General features: G+C 39.6%; 1 protein-coding gene across 1 annotated transcript in view; it reads right to left on the bottom strand.

Moving 5' to 3' along the window:
• The window catches only part of LOC145977972 (uncharacterized), a 286,923-nt gene that overhangs the window by 81,320 nt on the left and 187,356 nt on the right, over positions 1-18,247 (bottom strand). The window contains exons 4-6 of the mRNA XM_083110320.1: positions 14,984-15,032; positions 11,107-11,119; positions 774-900 (exon numbers count right to left, since the gene is read on the bottom strand). Coding sequence (XP_082966446.1) covers positions 774-900; positions 11,107-11,119; positions 14,984-15,032 — 189 coding nt within the window. The remainder of the gene's footprint in view (positions 1-773; positions 901-11,106; positions 11,120-14,983; positions 15,033-18,247) is intronic.

The raw sequence follows: 18,247 nt of genomic DNA, 5'->3' as shown, positions 1-18,247 counted from the left end.
GACCGCAAAGCCGTAGCAAGTACTCCTTTCACAATCTGCTGACTTCGAGTCACATAAGGAGAATATCAAGGAAATTGCGTCATCATTTGTTTCTTTAATTAGCGCTTTCACTGCTTTGTCCCAGTAAAAAGAGTGGGGATAGTGTTGCCCACGGGACGAGACGGGACAGGCTTTTAAAAATTCGAGACGAGACGAGATTGATCATGTGTCCCTTTGACAAACGAATATTTTCGAGACGAGACAGCATTTCACAGCATTTCCACGAGACGAGACAGGCCAAAGTCTCGTCTCGTGGGCAACACTAAGTGGGGATTAATGGAGATGGTCGTTCCATTGAAATGATGTTCAGTTTCTTTGTGAAATTTCTTGTACTAAACGATTTTACCATCAATCAGTTTTCGATCACACAATTACGGTTATTCTCAGTTTATAATTACGTTCTTGCGGATGAAGACATTGAACACAGCACTAAAAGCTCAGAGCGTAACCATTTTTCCGGTTGCTTACATTGTAGGTCAGTTTCTCACTGTGGCTTGGCGCTGGCTATAATAGAGGAACGACTATGCGTTGTTTACATGAGTCTTACCACGACATCTGTTGACATTTTTCATACTAGGCCCACAACAAGCTAACCACGTTGATTAACATTTGATTACCTTAAATTTCGCCTTGGAGGATTACGCCCAGGATTAATATTCTTTTATTTGTAAGAATTGCTTACAATGCTTAAAAACTGCACCCTACATATATTGCAGAATTCAACTGATACTTACCGGTAGTATTTCCAACAATCCAGTGTCCAGAGTTTTAATGTCCCTGACACTAATGGCGCTAGTGTTTCCGCTAAGGATGGCGTCTTTGAACTTATCAGGCATCATTTCCGCTATCCTATTGAGCCTACTGTAAAGACGTAAAGGTTTGTAAGCACTGGAAACTTAGTACAAAGAAATGGAAGCTTAGTACAAAGAAATGAGTTGCACAAAATGACTGATTTTAACTTAAGATATATCACAAGACAGCTTAGATAACCAGTTCACTATGCTATGATGTACGTATATTTCTACCCCTGCTAGAAGTGGCGGTGATTACGGAGGCTTGGAGGGCAGTTTCCCCCGCTCTCCACTTTTTGCCCCGCACTATGGTCTCTTAATGCTAACCTTGTCTACAAAGAGAAAATGAACTGCTAATGTCACCTCTGTTTTGACACCCAATCGCCGCCACTGCCTGCTAGTGTTCACATACACACATTACTTAATAGTAACTGAACAATTCATAAACACGTAGGAAATGGGCATTTTGAACAATATTCGGACTACTTACAATATTCGTCTCATACAGCACATAATTATCCAGGATATATTTAATGGATGTGTAGTCAAAGTTGTGTCCGTCCAGGAGACATCCATAGGGTATCCTGAATGAATATGCTTTGGACATTTTGGGAGCACTGGAGATCCAATCGATATCCAGGGCTGAATATGACCTGGATGTCTAATGGATATCCATAATATCTATGGATCTATTCTGAATATTGTGGATGTGTCCTGGGGAATTTGTGCTGTATGGGGTGTAACAGATTATGAGAATCAAATTATATACTGTTGAAATCTTGGTGTATAATAAAAAACTGGTCACTATCGTTTACTGGTTGTGCTGTGTGAATATGCAATGTGAAACACGATCGCATACGACAGTATATTAGCTACCACAACCAATGACCCAGTTGTTAAACTCTGAGGTATTCTCGACGCATCTTCAGGATTGCCACCAACAATGTATGTTTGTCTTTGTTTCGATTACCTAGAGATATGAACTTTAGTTACCAGCCAGGCAGGCACTAGAGAAACAATGTTTGTGTTTGCACTTGTTTAGCAAGCAAATTGTGGAAAACGTGAGCTTCACGTAGAAGACGATGAAAATCAAACACCGAAATGCTGAACGGGGAGTTTGAGAGGGAAATCTTATTCAAGGAATCTCTCTTCCAAGGAGTTAACGTTGAAATTTGCATATTGTTCGTGAAATTATTGTTTACTTGTGTTTGAGTGTATCAGCGACGCCTCCGATACAAGTTAATTCAGAGACTGAGATTTGTGAGTATATTTAGATGCCTAATAATAGTTACACTCTGTTCCAGCATTCTGTGGGGCAAAGCCGCATAGAAGGGCAGAAAGTGAGTTGACGGAGCGGAGCAATGTGCGCTGGTAACTGCAGACGCGTTAAGCCCTTCCCTTCTCATGTGTTATTGCTCGAGCCCTCTCGAGTTACTACACTGAACGCAACTCCAAATGGCGGCTGGAAAACAGCGAATCAGCGATCAGTTGAATTTTCTTCGACTGACATCGGGCATTTTCGATTCACAAGGCACCGAACGTTGTTCCGAGGGACGAAACAAATGAGCGTTGGGTCCACCAAACGTTGCTAAACGTACTGCAAAGCGCGAGAGTCTTATTGGGCAACGATATTCGCGATTAAAATTAACCGATATACCATCTGGTGGGACTTTCAGGAACTAGTCTAAGTAGGATACGTTGTGTTGAAGTCGTTTAAAGCATGGGGAATATGCTAGAGAGTAAGGTCTACTGTTCAGGTTTTTTGTGCTCTAAATCGTTTTATGGGTCAGAACAAATGAAAAGTTTTCATGAATTTCCATTACGATGTCCTTTTTCAGTGAGGATAGCCTGGTCATGAAATCGTGAATATTATCGAGAAAGAACTGCAACGATATGTTTGCTATTTTCTCCTGCCAGCTTTTCAAGCATAGGTCAATTTCAATTTCTTTATTTTCAAATAATTTCCGAGAATCCCAGTTACAACATGAGGTGCAGATGATACCGCACTGCTTTGAAGAACCAGTGCGTATACATTATTTTCGTCTGCGTTTTCCCTGTTATTATTGCCTATCATAATTAAATGCTTCGTTCTCATCACAGCTTCACCTTCGCTAGAGTTCCTGGAATTCACATCGCATTCGCAATATTTAAAAATATCGTGTAATTTAAACGTTTCTCCTCCATAGCAGCCATGACAACACGCTGCTGTTTCGTACTACTGCTGAATGTAAACAAAGAGTTATCCTACTTAGAGCGGCCATATTGGAAGCGACACTAGCGCTCAGGTGGTAATTTTAATCGCGAATTGCCAGCAACATAAATCAGCGAGGGTTGATGGTACAACTACACACGTGGTCCTACATGAGGGAGTATCGCACGCAAATAGACAACTGGCAAAAACAGAACTAAGCTTGGCAACGTTGCTTCGGCAGAGCGATGTGACCCCTTCAGCTTTTACTTCACAACTGAGTTTGTTAACACCTATCGAGCCACACCCCCCGAAGACGATTGCGGGACAGAATGAGCCAGAAATAGCCGTCAGGGTCAGCTGCCAGTTGGAGCTGCGTTCAGTATATCTACGCAGATGACTTTTATTCATTCGCTTCCTGCACAGACTCTCAGGACAGGGTGTATTTATATTCTTATCAAACACAATTTACGTACTTCAGTGAATACTACATTTCAGTCAAACGTACTGTATGTTTATGATTAAGTCAACCGCGACGTTGAGTAAATAAAAGAAAACTGAAGGTTGGGCCAAAAAATTCAAGGCCATAAAATCAATAACGAACGGTCAGCGTGGCCGATGTATGGGTATCGACCGATAGCAGTGATATCGGTATCAAAGTATCGGGGGCTTTATTTACCGATCCCGGCCGATACTTTTCCAGCTTTTGAATCGTTCGCGAGGGCTGGAAAAATGCGTGTCAGATTTCTGCTCAGTCATGATTCTATCCTCAGTCCCATCTTCTGGGCTCATCGCCCGATGTCTTCAAGGTCGCCGGATGTGTCAGATTTCTGCTGAGTCATGGTTTTATCCGCACGCCCATCTACTAGCGCGACGCTTTTACGGAGTCTTAATTATTCTGGATGCTATGCAAAGTTCGTATTTTCCACAGATTTTGTACAAATATGTATAAAAACTGTATTTTGTGATTACACTACAGGTATTTTTATATTTTGATGCAATTTTTTGTACTATTTTAAAGCAATACTCTGGTAAATTTGTGCATATAATTACTCAATATTTAGAACAACTTCGTTATTGTTACAATTTGTAAGTATCGGTGGAAATCTGCAAGAATATCGCTATCGGCTTGGGTATCGCTTCAAAGAGGTATCGGCTCAACTCTAGTTATTTTAAATCTCAATGCCTCAAATTAATTTTGGCCCTTCCCGGTCTGTGATAAGTCGTTCCTAATGTTTCTTCCCTTACTTATTCTTCCTTGCTCACTATTTGTACAACAGAAATGGATGAGTTTGTCTATGCTCTGTTTACACCTGGAACAGGTCCCAAAATAGAGCAGATACTATACCGCGTACGCTTTTAGAAGGAACATGAGTTCAGCCAATCCGCAGCCAGTGCTACTGCGCTGTTGCCAAACTAACTGCTAGCGCAAGGGAAAGACAGAAAATTCGCGATGTGTCCATTATTTTGATAATGCATGCACAGTATACAGGGTCTGTATTTTAAGTAATGAGAATATTTTTTTCTGCCGCGACTAGACGTCAGAGCGCGCTGGGACCGGTTGGAGTCGGTAGTGGGGTGTGTGACCTTGAAAGCGCTCCAAGCGGCAGTTGCCTGCTGGCGTCCGTTGAGGCATGATCACGCGTGGCGTGGACGTCTGCAAAGTAGTGTGTGCAAGAGCAAAATGCAGCAAAGCATGGAACAGCGGTACGCGATCAAATTTTGTGTGCGCCTTGGAAAATCTGGTGCAGCAACGCTGGAAATGATTTGGCAAGCGTACGGCAGTGACAGTTTATCACAAGCGCAAGTGTTGCGGTGACACAAAATTTTCAAAGAAGGCCGGGAGAGCGTGGAGGACGAACCAGATCCCGAAACAAAACGGCAGAGCACCGCATGGCACACTCCGCAGTCCCCTCGACCAAAAAAGACGTGCATGTCCAAGTCCAGAATCAAAGCATTGCTGATTGTGTTTTTCGACAAGAAAGGTGTGGTCCACGTGGAATTTGTGCCTGCAGGACAGACAGTCAATGGCTCCTTCTACGTGGGGGTGTTAAAAAGGTTGAAGAGACGGGTGAACCGAGTGCGACCAGAAATTGCCGCCGATTGGAAACTCCATCATGACAATGCGCCATGTCACACGTGCTTCGTGGTTAGAGAGTTCCTGACGAAATCTGGCATCACAACGATTCCTCAGCCTCCCTACAGCCCCGACCTTGCTCCTGCAGATTTTTTCCTCTTTCCCAGAGTGAAAACAGCCCTCAAAGGACACCACCACGGAACCCTGGATGCTGTCAAAGCGGCTTGCACGCGTGCTCTGAAGGCTGTTCCAGTTGCTGACTTTCAGGGAGCGTACGACGCGTGGAAAACTCGCCTGCAGAAGTGTGTTGACGCTCAAGGGGCATACTTTGAAGACTACTAAAGGTTTGTAGCCATATCTGTAATAAATTTTGTTTTCTGGATTTATTCTCATTACTTAAAATACAGACCCTGTATACTATGAGTACGGTGAAATAATATGGTAAATATTTCTACACAGGATAATAATATCATATCACTGCAGCATATAGGGGCTATCCACTGGAAGGAAGTACCTTCGCGCGGACGCCATACTTGTAGCACAACAACTTCCGGTTCGTAGGCTCACAACATGCCGCTAAAGGGAGCTGAGATTGTGTCATGTATATAAGGAACGAATGAGTGTATACAAGGAGGATGTAAACTACGATCAGGGCTAAATAATCTTTCATGGATCTCTCTTCATCCATTTCCTCGAGATCTAGGCGCCAAAATTATTGCATTCAAGCTGTCAGGCTTGAAAATTGGAAGCCCATTAGGAGAACTAGACTCCGCAGTAATGACAACGGATGTGCAGGAACCCAAAAAGTCGGGACCTGAAAAAAAAAAATCCCGTTCCGATCCAGACTTCGGAGAAAATGATAGAGTTTAAAAGTAGTTTATTCCCTACATCTCTTTTTTTTTGTACTAAATGTCCGAAATTCATTGAAATTAGCAGTTTATTCCAGAAATGCAAAATAAATCATCACCCGAGGGTGAAATTGTGTGTATAACATTTTTTTTAGTATCGGGTAATGTTGAATATTTTCCGCCCCTATAATCTCGCAATTTAGTCGGGAAATAACATTATTTTTACCGTTTTGATCGTCAGGACTTTGAAAATGGTACTATTATTAATTTTCGTCTTTTGGAATGGAGGTTTGAACACTATGGTCAGGCAATGGTGTGTCAATGTGTTTGTCCCATCATTAATTTTTTCAGTTTATTATTCATCTTCATCGTCATGTTCAACACAAATAGCAGAAAACTCACTTAAAATATTTATGCGTTCAAACTGGAACGAAACCTGCAAGTGTGCATTACCGCATCCCTCTGACTCGCCCTGACTGAAGAAAGAATTAAAAAAGCTCCTTTTCCATTTTTTATATGTCCTTACAGCTCACACTTTTTCACTTAAAACATAAATGTATGCATCCAAATATTTACATGCTTTAAGCGCTCTCGCTGTGTAGGAAAATTACTTTCTATTAAATATGTAGACAAATATCGCCAAATGCAACGACGGTCAGCAAATGGATCTCATCCTGGAATAATGCCGTTAGTTGCTCATCCAATTGATACGCAAAGGCCTCTACTTTGCCCTGATATATCTTCTCCTCCTCGTCGTCAAGTGCTTTTATATGATCCATTCCATCCGATATTCAAAACGAGAAGAAAGGACACAAGTACGCGCTTGAATTACCCGGCCGCCGTGAACCGGAAGTAGTTGTCCACAATCGATTGTGCCGTTCGATATGTTTTTGTTTACTCGTGGATAGCCCCTATAAGAGAAACATATACCTGAAAGATGCTTGAAGGTATTTATTGTAGAGAAACTGCCAGGTCATTTAACACCCATTGTTTTCCCTTGACACAACAACTCAGCTGCGTCAACATTGTGGCAAGGGAGAAATCATACGGAAGGGAAATGAAAGGGTTATTTATTGTGTGTGTATGTTGAGACTCGTGTTTCTTCAAGGAACGATAACTCCGGCTGTAGGCGACGGAAATTCATGCGACTTGGACAGTCAGGTTCAAAATGTATTTCCCCATCTTATGATGAACCTGAAAGTGGCGAGTTTTATGAAAATATCTTGCGCGCAAGAAAAATACAGAACACGGCGTTTAACTTTCGCGCCGCAGTTTCCCAACTGTACAACGTTGCACTCCTTCCATTGGCTGATCGCCACGTACACACTCTGCGTGGCCCCGCCCAATATCGCTTCACACTACGTCGTATAGTGTGAAAGGTTCAATGTTTTAAAGCAGGTTTAAAATTAAGAGGCAAAAATTTCAGGTTGAGCATTCCCTATCTAATGCATCTATTCAACTTCTTTATTTCTATAAAATCGGAATCCACAGTTGTTAATGTTTGAGGGATTTTATATTACGAGCACATCAACACATATGTTGTCGTGGATCTCGCGCCAAAAATTCCCAAAGCGACCCATGTTTTCGGCACCGGTGGCCACGCTCCTGGCTCGATTCGGTTCGTACTTCACTTTTCGCACTCTGGTGGGATACCCTTTCGATCGCCGTAATTTCCGAAAAATTTCCCCGGCGCGCTTCCAAAACACGCTTTCCGAAAGGCCACTTTTTGGGTGGCCCATGGTGCCGTAAGCGGAGCTCCAACGCAGAAACCCTTATGGTGGGGTTGTAGACCAAGGTCCACACTTTCAAAATATCGTTCCCGTTTTTCTCTTCGGCACCCAGCCTAGGCGTGAAAAATCCTCCAAAATGGCCAAATTTCGGCCGCCCGCCAAGGTCCAGGGGGAGGGGAGGGAGCCATATAGGTCCCTCCTTGAAAAAATTCCCCTATGGTTTCTATAAAAGCCCCCATTTGGCTATCTCACTTTTTCGTATCTGTTCTAGTTTCTTCTATTCTTGTACAGCATTAATATAATAATAATAATAATAATAATAATAATAAAGGGTGTCTCAGAAATATTTTCGTTTTTAAAACTATTAAATTAAATACTTAATTTTTTTGTATAAAGATAAATTTATTACCAAAAGAAAGCTTAAACATTAAACTTTTATTTGTGGAAAAGAGTATTGGACAAATAGTGAAAGTTCATGTTTTCATATTCAATTATTCTTGAACAGTAGCGCTCAGAAGTTAGATTGGCGAGGATCCTCACTAACAGACTGGCGCACACGGTCAACGTTTCTGTTCTATCTTGATGATCTTGGACGTCCCGGCGGTTTACTCGTCATAGTGCTTCCAGTGTTTTCAAACTTTCTCACCCAATATTTAATTAAATTTGTGCTTGGGATGTCTCTCATTCCTGCCAGGTTATAATGATGCCGGTACAAACGACGCACAACAACATAAGAATCATTATTTTTATAAAATGCACGAACACAAAAAGCACATTGCTGCTCCATAAAGCGCTCCATGGCAACTAAATATTAACAATGTTGCCAAGCGTTTGCGAACCATCTCATTACTCCGTAATGTGCGAATTGCCCCAGAGGGCGGAATCAAAACGAAAATATTTCTGAGACACGCCTTATATTAGAATTAATATAATATATTGAGGACAGGCCCCTACTTCCTTATTCAATTCCTAAAACTAATACATTACTTAACAAGAATAAAAACTAGACTATATATGGGGATATAATTTCTACATCATAGCTAAAAGCTGAGGCTGTAATGGAGCAGTCAGTAAACACAGGACAACACGACTCTACAGATGATTTATCCTGGCCGTGGGTTCAGGCGCCAGAGCTTCGTTGGCTTGCAAGAAGCAGTTACTAGGGTGTACAGTGGGATCCATGAGTATTACCGTGCAAATTGTCCACCACCATGTTCATGCACTTTATATGACCCAATAAGAACTTCAAGAATTAAAAGAAAACTCAAAACAAGCTGTTCACAACTTCTGCAACAGCATACATAAAAATCCATTGCTTAAAAACACACAGAATATAAGAGAAAACTTAATGAAAATAGTCATGGACAATTTGCACGATAATACTCATGGATCCCACTGTACGAGGAAGTGAGATTGACATAAGTGCCCTTACACCTCTCAAGATACCTAAATTTTGTGAGGTGGTTGTACTGTTTTCATGCATTTGTTTATGTTGTATCATTATCACTTCTAAGCTTGTATATAGCAACGGGAGGGCGTGTGAACTTCAGTTTTGAAAAGTATATCTAATTCTATGGATGTTGGGGGAGGTCGAGATGAATATATTTCCAACATGACAAAAAATTTCAAAAGTTTGTTCTCTTCCAGTTCCTGGGTTATGTATATCCACAAGACACGACATGATATTGGAAAGTCGTTCGATGGAGGAAAAACTAGAAAGAAAAATAAAGTCCATGCCAACATAATGCAGAAACGCGTCACCATGGAAACGGAGCCGTGGGAAAATTCTACTGAAAAAAAAATGATAAAAATGAAGATGGAAAAGGCTGCAACTAGGTGGATTAAAAAAAATACATAATGCGGAGTGTCAAGAGATGAAAATTGCAGATGTGAAAAAGCTCCAATTTTATGGCTGTGCATATATGCATATAATGCACGCGCAGCATGGTGTATAAAAGGTACGTTTCACTGTGAAGAGGAAATACGAGGATACCTGCCAACTGCATAGAATCAATTGCGTACACAACAGACGAGGGCAATAAGAAGCTCGACTGTACGTAAGAAGAAATTTGTCTGAAATCACTTTCGATAAAACGAACTTCCAATATGCATGATATTTCCATTTTCTCCTAAGGTTCTTGTTGAGGCTCTCGCCCACAAGGGCACATTGAAGGGGAGAGGGCAGGGTGTCTACAATTTCGTAAAAACAAAATTACCCGACTTTTCCAGATTATATATCCAGACCATGAACCAAAATTTTCCACACTAAGAACATTAGGACAAATGATGTATTTAAACATGAGTGTAAGAAGGTAACACCACATTTAGAATCTCACTAATCAAGGTTTCTAAATATTCATTTCACATGCAAAAGTGGTAAAAATAAAGGAAAATTAATATAATTTCACTGTTGGAAAGGGGGTATCAAGGGTGAGCTTTTACGTAATTCTTGACTTACGGTAAACAAAATTTAAAAAAAGCACAATTGTAACATAAATAATACATAATCCAAAATAACTACCAAACAATCCAAAAATTGTAAACCATATTCCAATAGCCAATTAATGCAGTAGATTCCTACATGAAAATAGATCAAAACATGACCTTTTCCTAGAGCATCCAATACAGAATTTCTTCTGTAACTACTGGTAATATATTAAATTAAAGTACAGGGTGGGATACAAGTAGCTTTCCTAAAAAATGTACAAGAATTAATTTTGGGGGAAAGCGACTTTTCTCCCACCCTGTACAGTTTGTCAGAACAAATTTTAAATTTCTTGCTTGTCCCTTTCTTCTTTGTACAAAAATTTGCATTTTGTGCACTACTACAAAAAAATTATTTTCCAGAAAAACAGCAAATTTTCAGAAAAAGTAAATTCCCTGAGTTTTCTAGGATTTCCATAAGGTTATATGGAGGTCAGAATCTCAGTGTTGGACACTTCTAAAACAGAGTAATATACACGATTTACGCCAGAATGAATTTGCGCGGTACAGCTTCACATAAGGGAGAAAAAAAAAACGGTCGGCACGGTACGACAAAACACGACACCGCATGGCGCCGCATTAGCTCACAGTTGCCATAACACATCAAAAGAGATGTTTATGGTAGTGCTTTCGGTCAATATGGAGTGTGGTCGAAGTTTTGCTGGCCGTTTAAGGCATATAGCCTGCCGGTGAAGTGAACGTCCACAACAGGTTTTAATTCTCGGGGACTCATCTTGCGCTGTGCCGAACCGTTCCTTAAGGCGAACATTTATTTCAATTGTGTCAAAATGTTTGCGAGTATTAGAAAAATAGAACATCAAGTTCCACGTTATGGATTCATGCTGGGTCTATGCCTCTGAATTTAGATTCTCCGGGGGATCAAACCCGGACCTCTCGAACCAAGACAAACCACGCAATATCACAATAACCATCCAGCTTCAATACTTACTTTGTATCCATCGCTGCATAAAAGAAGAGAAAATTATCATTACAAACGTAAAGTCTACATAGTATGTAAACATGAACATTCTCAACAGAACTTAAAGAATAAACATGAAGATGAAATGCAATGTTACAAAGACTACCAAAAGTTAGCAATAATTATTCCTCCATCAAACAGGCTCCAATAATCCACTGTCCAACAGAAATGTAGACAAAATTCTATTTCACACATACTTTCCATCAAAGATATTTTAAGATTTCTTATTACAATGTTAATATTAATACAACTAACACTAACATTCCCAACAACATTAGGGGATCCAGAAAACTTCACTCCAGCAAACCAACTAGTAACTTTTCCTCTATCCAATTCTACGACCAATCCCAAACAAATTACGAATAGTATTACCCATATGAACCCATAGTATAAGGTGACCACATTTTTAAAACCACAAAATGGGACAATTTTCATGTCTTCATGGATGAAAAGCGGGACGGCAAAATGTAAATATATTAATAATGATAAAAAATAATAAACAATATAAAAATGTTTCGTCATAAATACTTGTTTGCAAATTATTTAAATACTGTGTAAATACGTCGACACATCAATTGCTTTTTATGCTCTTCCATAACTGTAGCGGTGCAGACCTCTTTAATATAAATAGCGCTGTAGTCAGGTGTGAAAGACTGAATGTTACTATTGTATGCCATAGTTTATATTAACAGTAGAGAAGGTGTATTCTTGCAGTAATTTTACGCAGATAAGTGATTGTCACAAAAAAGGGACATTTTGGCGTCTCGTTTAAAGTTTCAACAAATCGAGAGAGAGGGACTCTCGCGGATAATATGGGACGTCAGGTCACCTTATCATAGTATGAATCATACTTCATTAAAATGCCATTACTCCGTTCAACGGAATGCAGGCATAATCAATTACCTTGGTCTAGCCTCCCTGAGGTTCCCTCAAACTTCGAAAAGATTTACGCAAGTGGCCTTCCGACTGGGAAGAGAAACCGTTCAAGTGGCCTTCCGACTGGGAAGAGAAATCGTTCAAGTGTCCTTCCGACTGGGAAGAGAAATCGTTCAAGTGGCCTTCCGACTGGGAAGAGAAATCGTTCAAGTGGCCTTCCGACTGGGAAGAGAAATCGTTCAAGTGGCCTTCCGACTGGGAAGAGAAATCGTTCAAATGGCCTTCCGACTGGGAAGAGAAATCGTTCAAGTGGCCTTCCGACTGGGAAGAGAAATCGTTCAAGTGGCCTTCCGACTGGGAAGAGAAATCGTTCAAGTGGCCTTCCGACTGGGAAGAGAAATCGTTCAAGTGGCCTTAAGACTGGAAAGAAATTGTTCAAGTGACCTTCCGACCGGGAAGAGAAGTTGGTTGTTCAAGTGACCTTCCGACCGGGAAGAGAAGTTGTTCAAGTGACCTTCAGTCTGGAAAGATAAGTTGTTCAAGTGACCTTCAGTCTGGAAAGAGAAGTTGTTCAAGTGACCTTCAGTCTGGAAAGAGAAGTTGTTCAAGTGACCTTCCGACTGGGAAGAGAAGTTGTTCAAGTGACCTTCCGACTGGGAAGATAAGTTGTTCAAGTGACCTTCCGACTGGGAAGAGAAGTTGTTCAAGTGACCTTCCGACTGGGAAGAGAAGTTGTTCAAGTGACCTTCCGACTGGGAAGAGAAGTTGTTCAAGTGACCTTCCGACTGGGAAGAGAAGTTGTTCAAGTGACCTTCCGACTGGGAAGAGAAGTTGTTCAAGTGACCTTAAGTCTGGAAAGAGAAGTTGTTCAAGTGACCTTAAGTCTGGAAAGAGAAGTTGTTCAAGTGACCTTCCGACTGGAAAGATAAATCGTTCAAGTGTGCTTCGGACTGGGGAAACAAATCGTTCGTGTCCTTCCGACCACGAGGAGAAAATTGTTCAGTGCCCTTCCGATTATGAGAAAATTGTTCAAGTGGCCTTCCAACTATGAGAAAATTGTTCAAGGTCGTTCAGACTACGAAATAAATTTTCAAATGTCCTTCCGACTACGAAAAACAATTCAAGTGTTCTTCCGACTATGAAGAATTTCTAAGGAACTGCCCTTCCGACTAAGATATTTTAAAAGCACACTCATTATAAAACTTCATAATTATTAAAAATTACCATTTGAAACAAGAATACATTTTGAAAATGTATTGTTGAGAAAGTTCTTGTGAAGGTTTTCTTCAATGTAGCATAATTAGACTATGCATGTATTGATCCTAGTCGTAATATTAGATATAAAGATACCGATCTTCGTCTCAGAAAACTGGTATGAATTGGCTGCAGCTCCGATATCTCAAGGCGAGGCTGCACAGAGTCTGACCTACCCTGCAGGGTCTTGGAAATGTTTCATATTTTCCTTTGGAGAACTCGGGTCCCAATCGATACAGCCTCTCCGTTTGCATGCAGTTCCGTTATTTGTGGAAAATAAACAGGAGGTTTCTGCCTGTCTTGCCTTGTATGGGCTCTGAATGCGACCAATCTCCCGTTTCCTTTTGCCCAGCGTCCTGCGTCCATTAGTCGACGCCCACGGCGAAACAGACGACGCTGGGCTTCCCATTCTTAAACGCGGCCTATTTGGGACACACACAATGGCGGTTCCGTCTCTCTCTTGAGTACGTCCTTCGAGGTTTCGCTTCGGGAAAAGGTCCCTGTGGATTGAAGACGGGCGCTCTTAGCACCCTCTACAGTTCGAAATACATTACAATTGCACAGCCCAACGAGGTAGATGTTCTAGAGTGGATGAAGCTGTTTTCTGCAAAGTTATGACTAACTATCGGGAATAAAAAGAGCTACTGTTGGCGAGGAAGTAATTGTGCCGTCTGTGTATTCGCGATTAAAATTATCCGATATGCCATCTGGTGAGATTTTCAGGAAGCACTCCACGTAGGACACCTCGCTGCACTTTGCCGTTTTGAAGCCGTTCAAAGCATGGGGAACATGCGAAAAAGTAGCGTATTCTGTTAAGTTTTTTGCTCTAAATCGTTTTGTAGTTCAGGACAAGTGAAAAGCTTACATGTGTTTTCCACCCCGTGGAATCAACAAACTGAAATGTTTAAATAAATCATAGAAAACAACTGATTGACAAGATTGGCATAACTGAAATGCGGCAAGGAAATTACAAAGAATGTACGAGTCTTTCGGAAAGATGATTTTATTGCCATGAAAATAAGTTTTAAATTGTTCTTTATAAATATAACATTTTTTTCGAAAACAATGTATTATGTATGTAATTTGGAACAGGTGCAAGTCGATTAAGTGCAAAGATGGAAATAGTTTGAGAATTAATTAATGTCCGTAATCGTTACACATAACTCTCACGTTGCAGAACTATAATCATAAAATATTCTGACTTTCGTTAAAAGCTGAGGCTGTAAAGGAGCACTCAGCCCAAATAAGGACAAAACACAGAACACAAACAAAATGATACTGGCCATGAAGCCAGTCGCCAGAGCCTCGTTAGTCTGCAGTCCAGGGTGTACTATGTGGAAGTGAGGTTGACTATTGGGTGCACTACGAGGAAGGAGCACCCCTTACACCCCATAGTTAGAATAACTCAGTCTCAATGTCGCCATTTTACAAAGGGAATTCACAAATGTGCCAGAATTTGGATTACGAATGATAAAAGCAAAACCGCAAAGAATACATACAGTGGAGCATCCCAAATGGATGACAGAATGGGAAGTTATACCTTACTTAGCAATCAATCCTACATTTCGGAACCTTTTCTTGCATTTGACGTCCCTGATTAGATAAACTGGGTCACCCTCCCAACTTACCTCCCCCCTTGCCTGGACATTGCACAAAGCATATTCAATCTCAGGTGAACGAAATTAAAAACCAGCAGGAAGTAGGTGGAATTTCTTACCTGCAACAGAAGGTCCTAGGCTTGACATCGAATTAATGTTGTAATTGTTCTGAAAGAAAGAAAAAAAATATTTATCGTCATTGCTTGGCAAAATGTTTTATTGCCTCTTAAGAACTAGTAAAAAACTAAAGCTTAGAAAGAAAAGACTAGCGATAAGCGTAGAGTGAAGCTTGCTTGAAAATTCGTATGTACGCAAAAAGCTGTGTGAGGATTTATAAGTGAATACTCTACTCTCGATGACGGAATTTAGCATGTGAAATCTAGTCTGTGACAAAGAATCACAAATAAACCGAGGCCATTTAAATTAAGACCTTTCACGTTAAGTAACAACGTCAAAACCAATGGTTATACCGACAGAGCGCGCTGCTTAAAAGCAAACCGATCACTTCGTCCACAGTCATCCCTTGTCGAGTCCGGTTACCTGCACGAGTTTACACTATCTCTACAATTGCATTGCTTCCGGGAATTCGTAATTTGCAATAAATCAAGCCACAAATGAAGCTCTCTGTCCAATTAGACGTAAGAACGCTTGAAACAATGACCGAGTGTTGCTGTGAAATGGAAACGGACCGTTCGCTAGAACCATCTGGTGATAATTTGTGTAAATATCAGAGTGCTGTTAAATTACACAATGCTGCCTAGCCCGAGTGGATGTTCGTGGGCATGAAATGTGAACCCGCGGGACTAGCATTTGCAAACGGTTAGCGAACAAACATATGTCGTGATTTCGACCGCCAATCCCGAGGCAAGAAATAAAACATGAAGTTAATTAGAGATGAAGGCAGGGGGAAATAGAGGGGAACATTCATAACACTGTAAATGGGAAATTGTTCATGCAATTTCTTTGTACTTGGCAACTAAGAACATATCTCTATATAATTAATTAGTAAAGCAATACCGGTTGCTTGTACAGTGGGATCCATGAGTATTACCGTGCAAATTGCCCATGACTACTTTCATTAATTTTTTCCTTACATCCTGTGTGTGTTTTACGCGATGGATTTGTATGTATGCTGGTGCAGAAGTTATCAACAGCTTGTTTCGAGTTTTGTTTCAATTCTTGAAGTTCTCACTTTGTAAAACAAAGACAATAAGCATGATGAAGGACAATTTGCTTGGTAATACTTATGCATCCCACTCTACAACCAACAACAAATGTAATAGGCAAATTGTCCATCGTTATTTTCATTCATTATTTTACATCCTTTGTTGTTTTGAGGAATAAAGGAATAGAATTATGTTGAAGCAGAGCAGAGGAGAAAACTTTTTTGTTTCAATTCATTATCATAACATTGTGCAAAACAGACTGAGTGAAAATGCTGACAATTCGCCTATTTCTTTTGCCGTACAGTCACGGACACTTGAGGTCTAATATTCTGATTATGAATGTCATCAATGCAATTCAGAAGTGTCCGTGACTGTACAGTGGTATCCATTAGTATTACCATGCAAATTGTCCATCACCATGTTCGTGCACTTTATTTGACCCAATAAGAGCTTCCAGAATTAAAAGAAAACTCAAAACAAGCTGTTGATAACTTCTGCACCAGCATACAGAAAAATCCATCGCTCAAAAACACACAGGATCTAAGAGAAAAATTAATGAAAATAGTCATGGACAATTTGCACGGTAATACTCATGGATCCGACTGTACTATATTATCTTGGGCTTCACAGCATGAGCATTTCCAGAAATGTGAGCAGGAAGGTCAGACCATCGGTGACACAAAATTGAATAGTAGAAATAATAACAATAACCAAATAATTATTAACAAACAAATAATTCACAATTTTTTATTATTAACAATTTATTATGTACTTAGTACTTCTACTCAACCCACCGGATATGTAGTTATTTCAGAACTGCTTTTCTTTATTACTTTACATACATACTGAAACGAATAATTATAATAATTATTATAATATTTCGTTTTCTCGTTCTATTCTTGTTCAAGCAAAATCTTTGAAAATTTGGCAGAAATTTTGGGCACGAAGTTAACTGTGTGAACTGTCACATTAAAATATCATTGAGAATTGTTTTAAAACGCATGGAACCATTTATTGCTTGGATTGAGTGGTAGAATATGAAAATATATGAAGTTCTGGACTATAAATGAATAAGATAGATGTGGATACTCGTAAGCTTATAGAATGACAATTTATTTATTTATTTATTATTAAACACAACAGGTGAATGCCCAATTACAGTGTTTTACATTTCTTGCTTTGAGTTTGTAAATTTACAGTTTGGTAAGAAATATTATTGCGCAGAAATGTAAATAAACATAAAACATGTCAATGCTAAATTATATGTGTATACAACAGTTAACAAACCGAGTTATAATAGTACGTGTTAATTGAAGAGAGTGGAATAAAATATCTAACTATTATCTACAAAAATAGCCTACATGAATACAAGATTTCAATTATTAAGTACAATGCACAACGTATTTATCTTTACACTCAGTATTTCAGATCTTTACCACCATGTACAATATGTATAAGATACTGATATAATATATTATAAATTACATAAAATATGGAAATAAAATAAACACAGTATAAATCAAGGATAGAAGTTATTTACATTAAAGAAATATATTAATTATGTGTGTAATAAATGACCTGTAAATAATTGATACACTAGAAAGTACGTACACATATGTAATTGATTATAAACTACGAAAGAAATATATATTTACAAAAATTGCGTTTATGTTTACATTGTTGACATTTATTCTTCCATTCCTTGAATAACTTTTTTGAATGTCCCAATAGGCATTTTGGTTCCCTTTCCGAACATCTGTACAGTTCACACATTCTCCTGATAGGTGATTTATTTATAATGTTCGATCTTCTGTTACTACAGTAAAAAAGGCCCCCTTTGGATCGTGTCTTGGAGATAGGAACACGTATGTGTATTTGTTCTAGAAGATGTTGCACTTGAATATTATTGTTCATGATTTTGTATAAGAAACAGAGCAATTGCATTTTCCTTCTTTTGTTAAGAGAAGGCAGGTTGTGGTGTTTACAGAGGGAAGTGTATGATTCGTATCGGGGATATATGCCTGTTTCTTTATAAGTGGCGTACCTTACGAATTTAGACTGTAGCATTTCTATTTCATGCGTGTACTTTTTGTCCTGAGGAGCCCATATTTCTGCTGCATATTCTACTTTGCTTCGGACTAAAGCGTTAAATATTATTTTCATTATTTATTTGTTCATAAACTCTTTACTCATTCTAATTGCGTACCCTAGGTTCCT

Source organism: Lepisma saccharinum, chromosome 24, assembly GCF_977018435.1.
Source record: "Lepisma saccharinum chromosome 24, izLepSacc3.1, whole genome shotgun sequence".
Taxonomy (NCBI): Eukaryota; Metazoa; Arthropoda; class Insecta; order Zygentoma; family Lepismatidae; genus Lepisma; species Lepisma saccharinum.
This window is presented reverse-complemented; position numbering and strand designations above follow the sequence as displayed.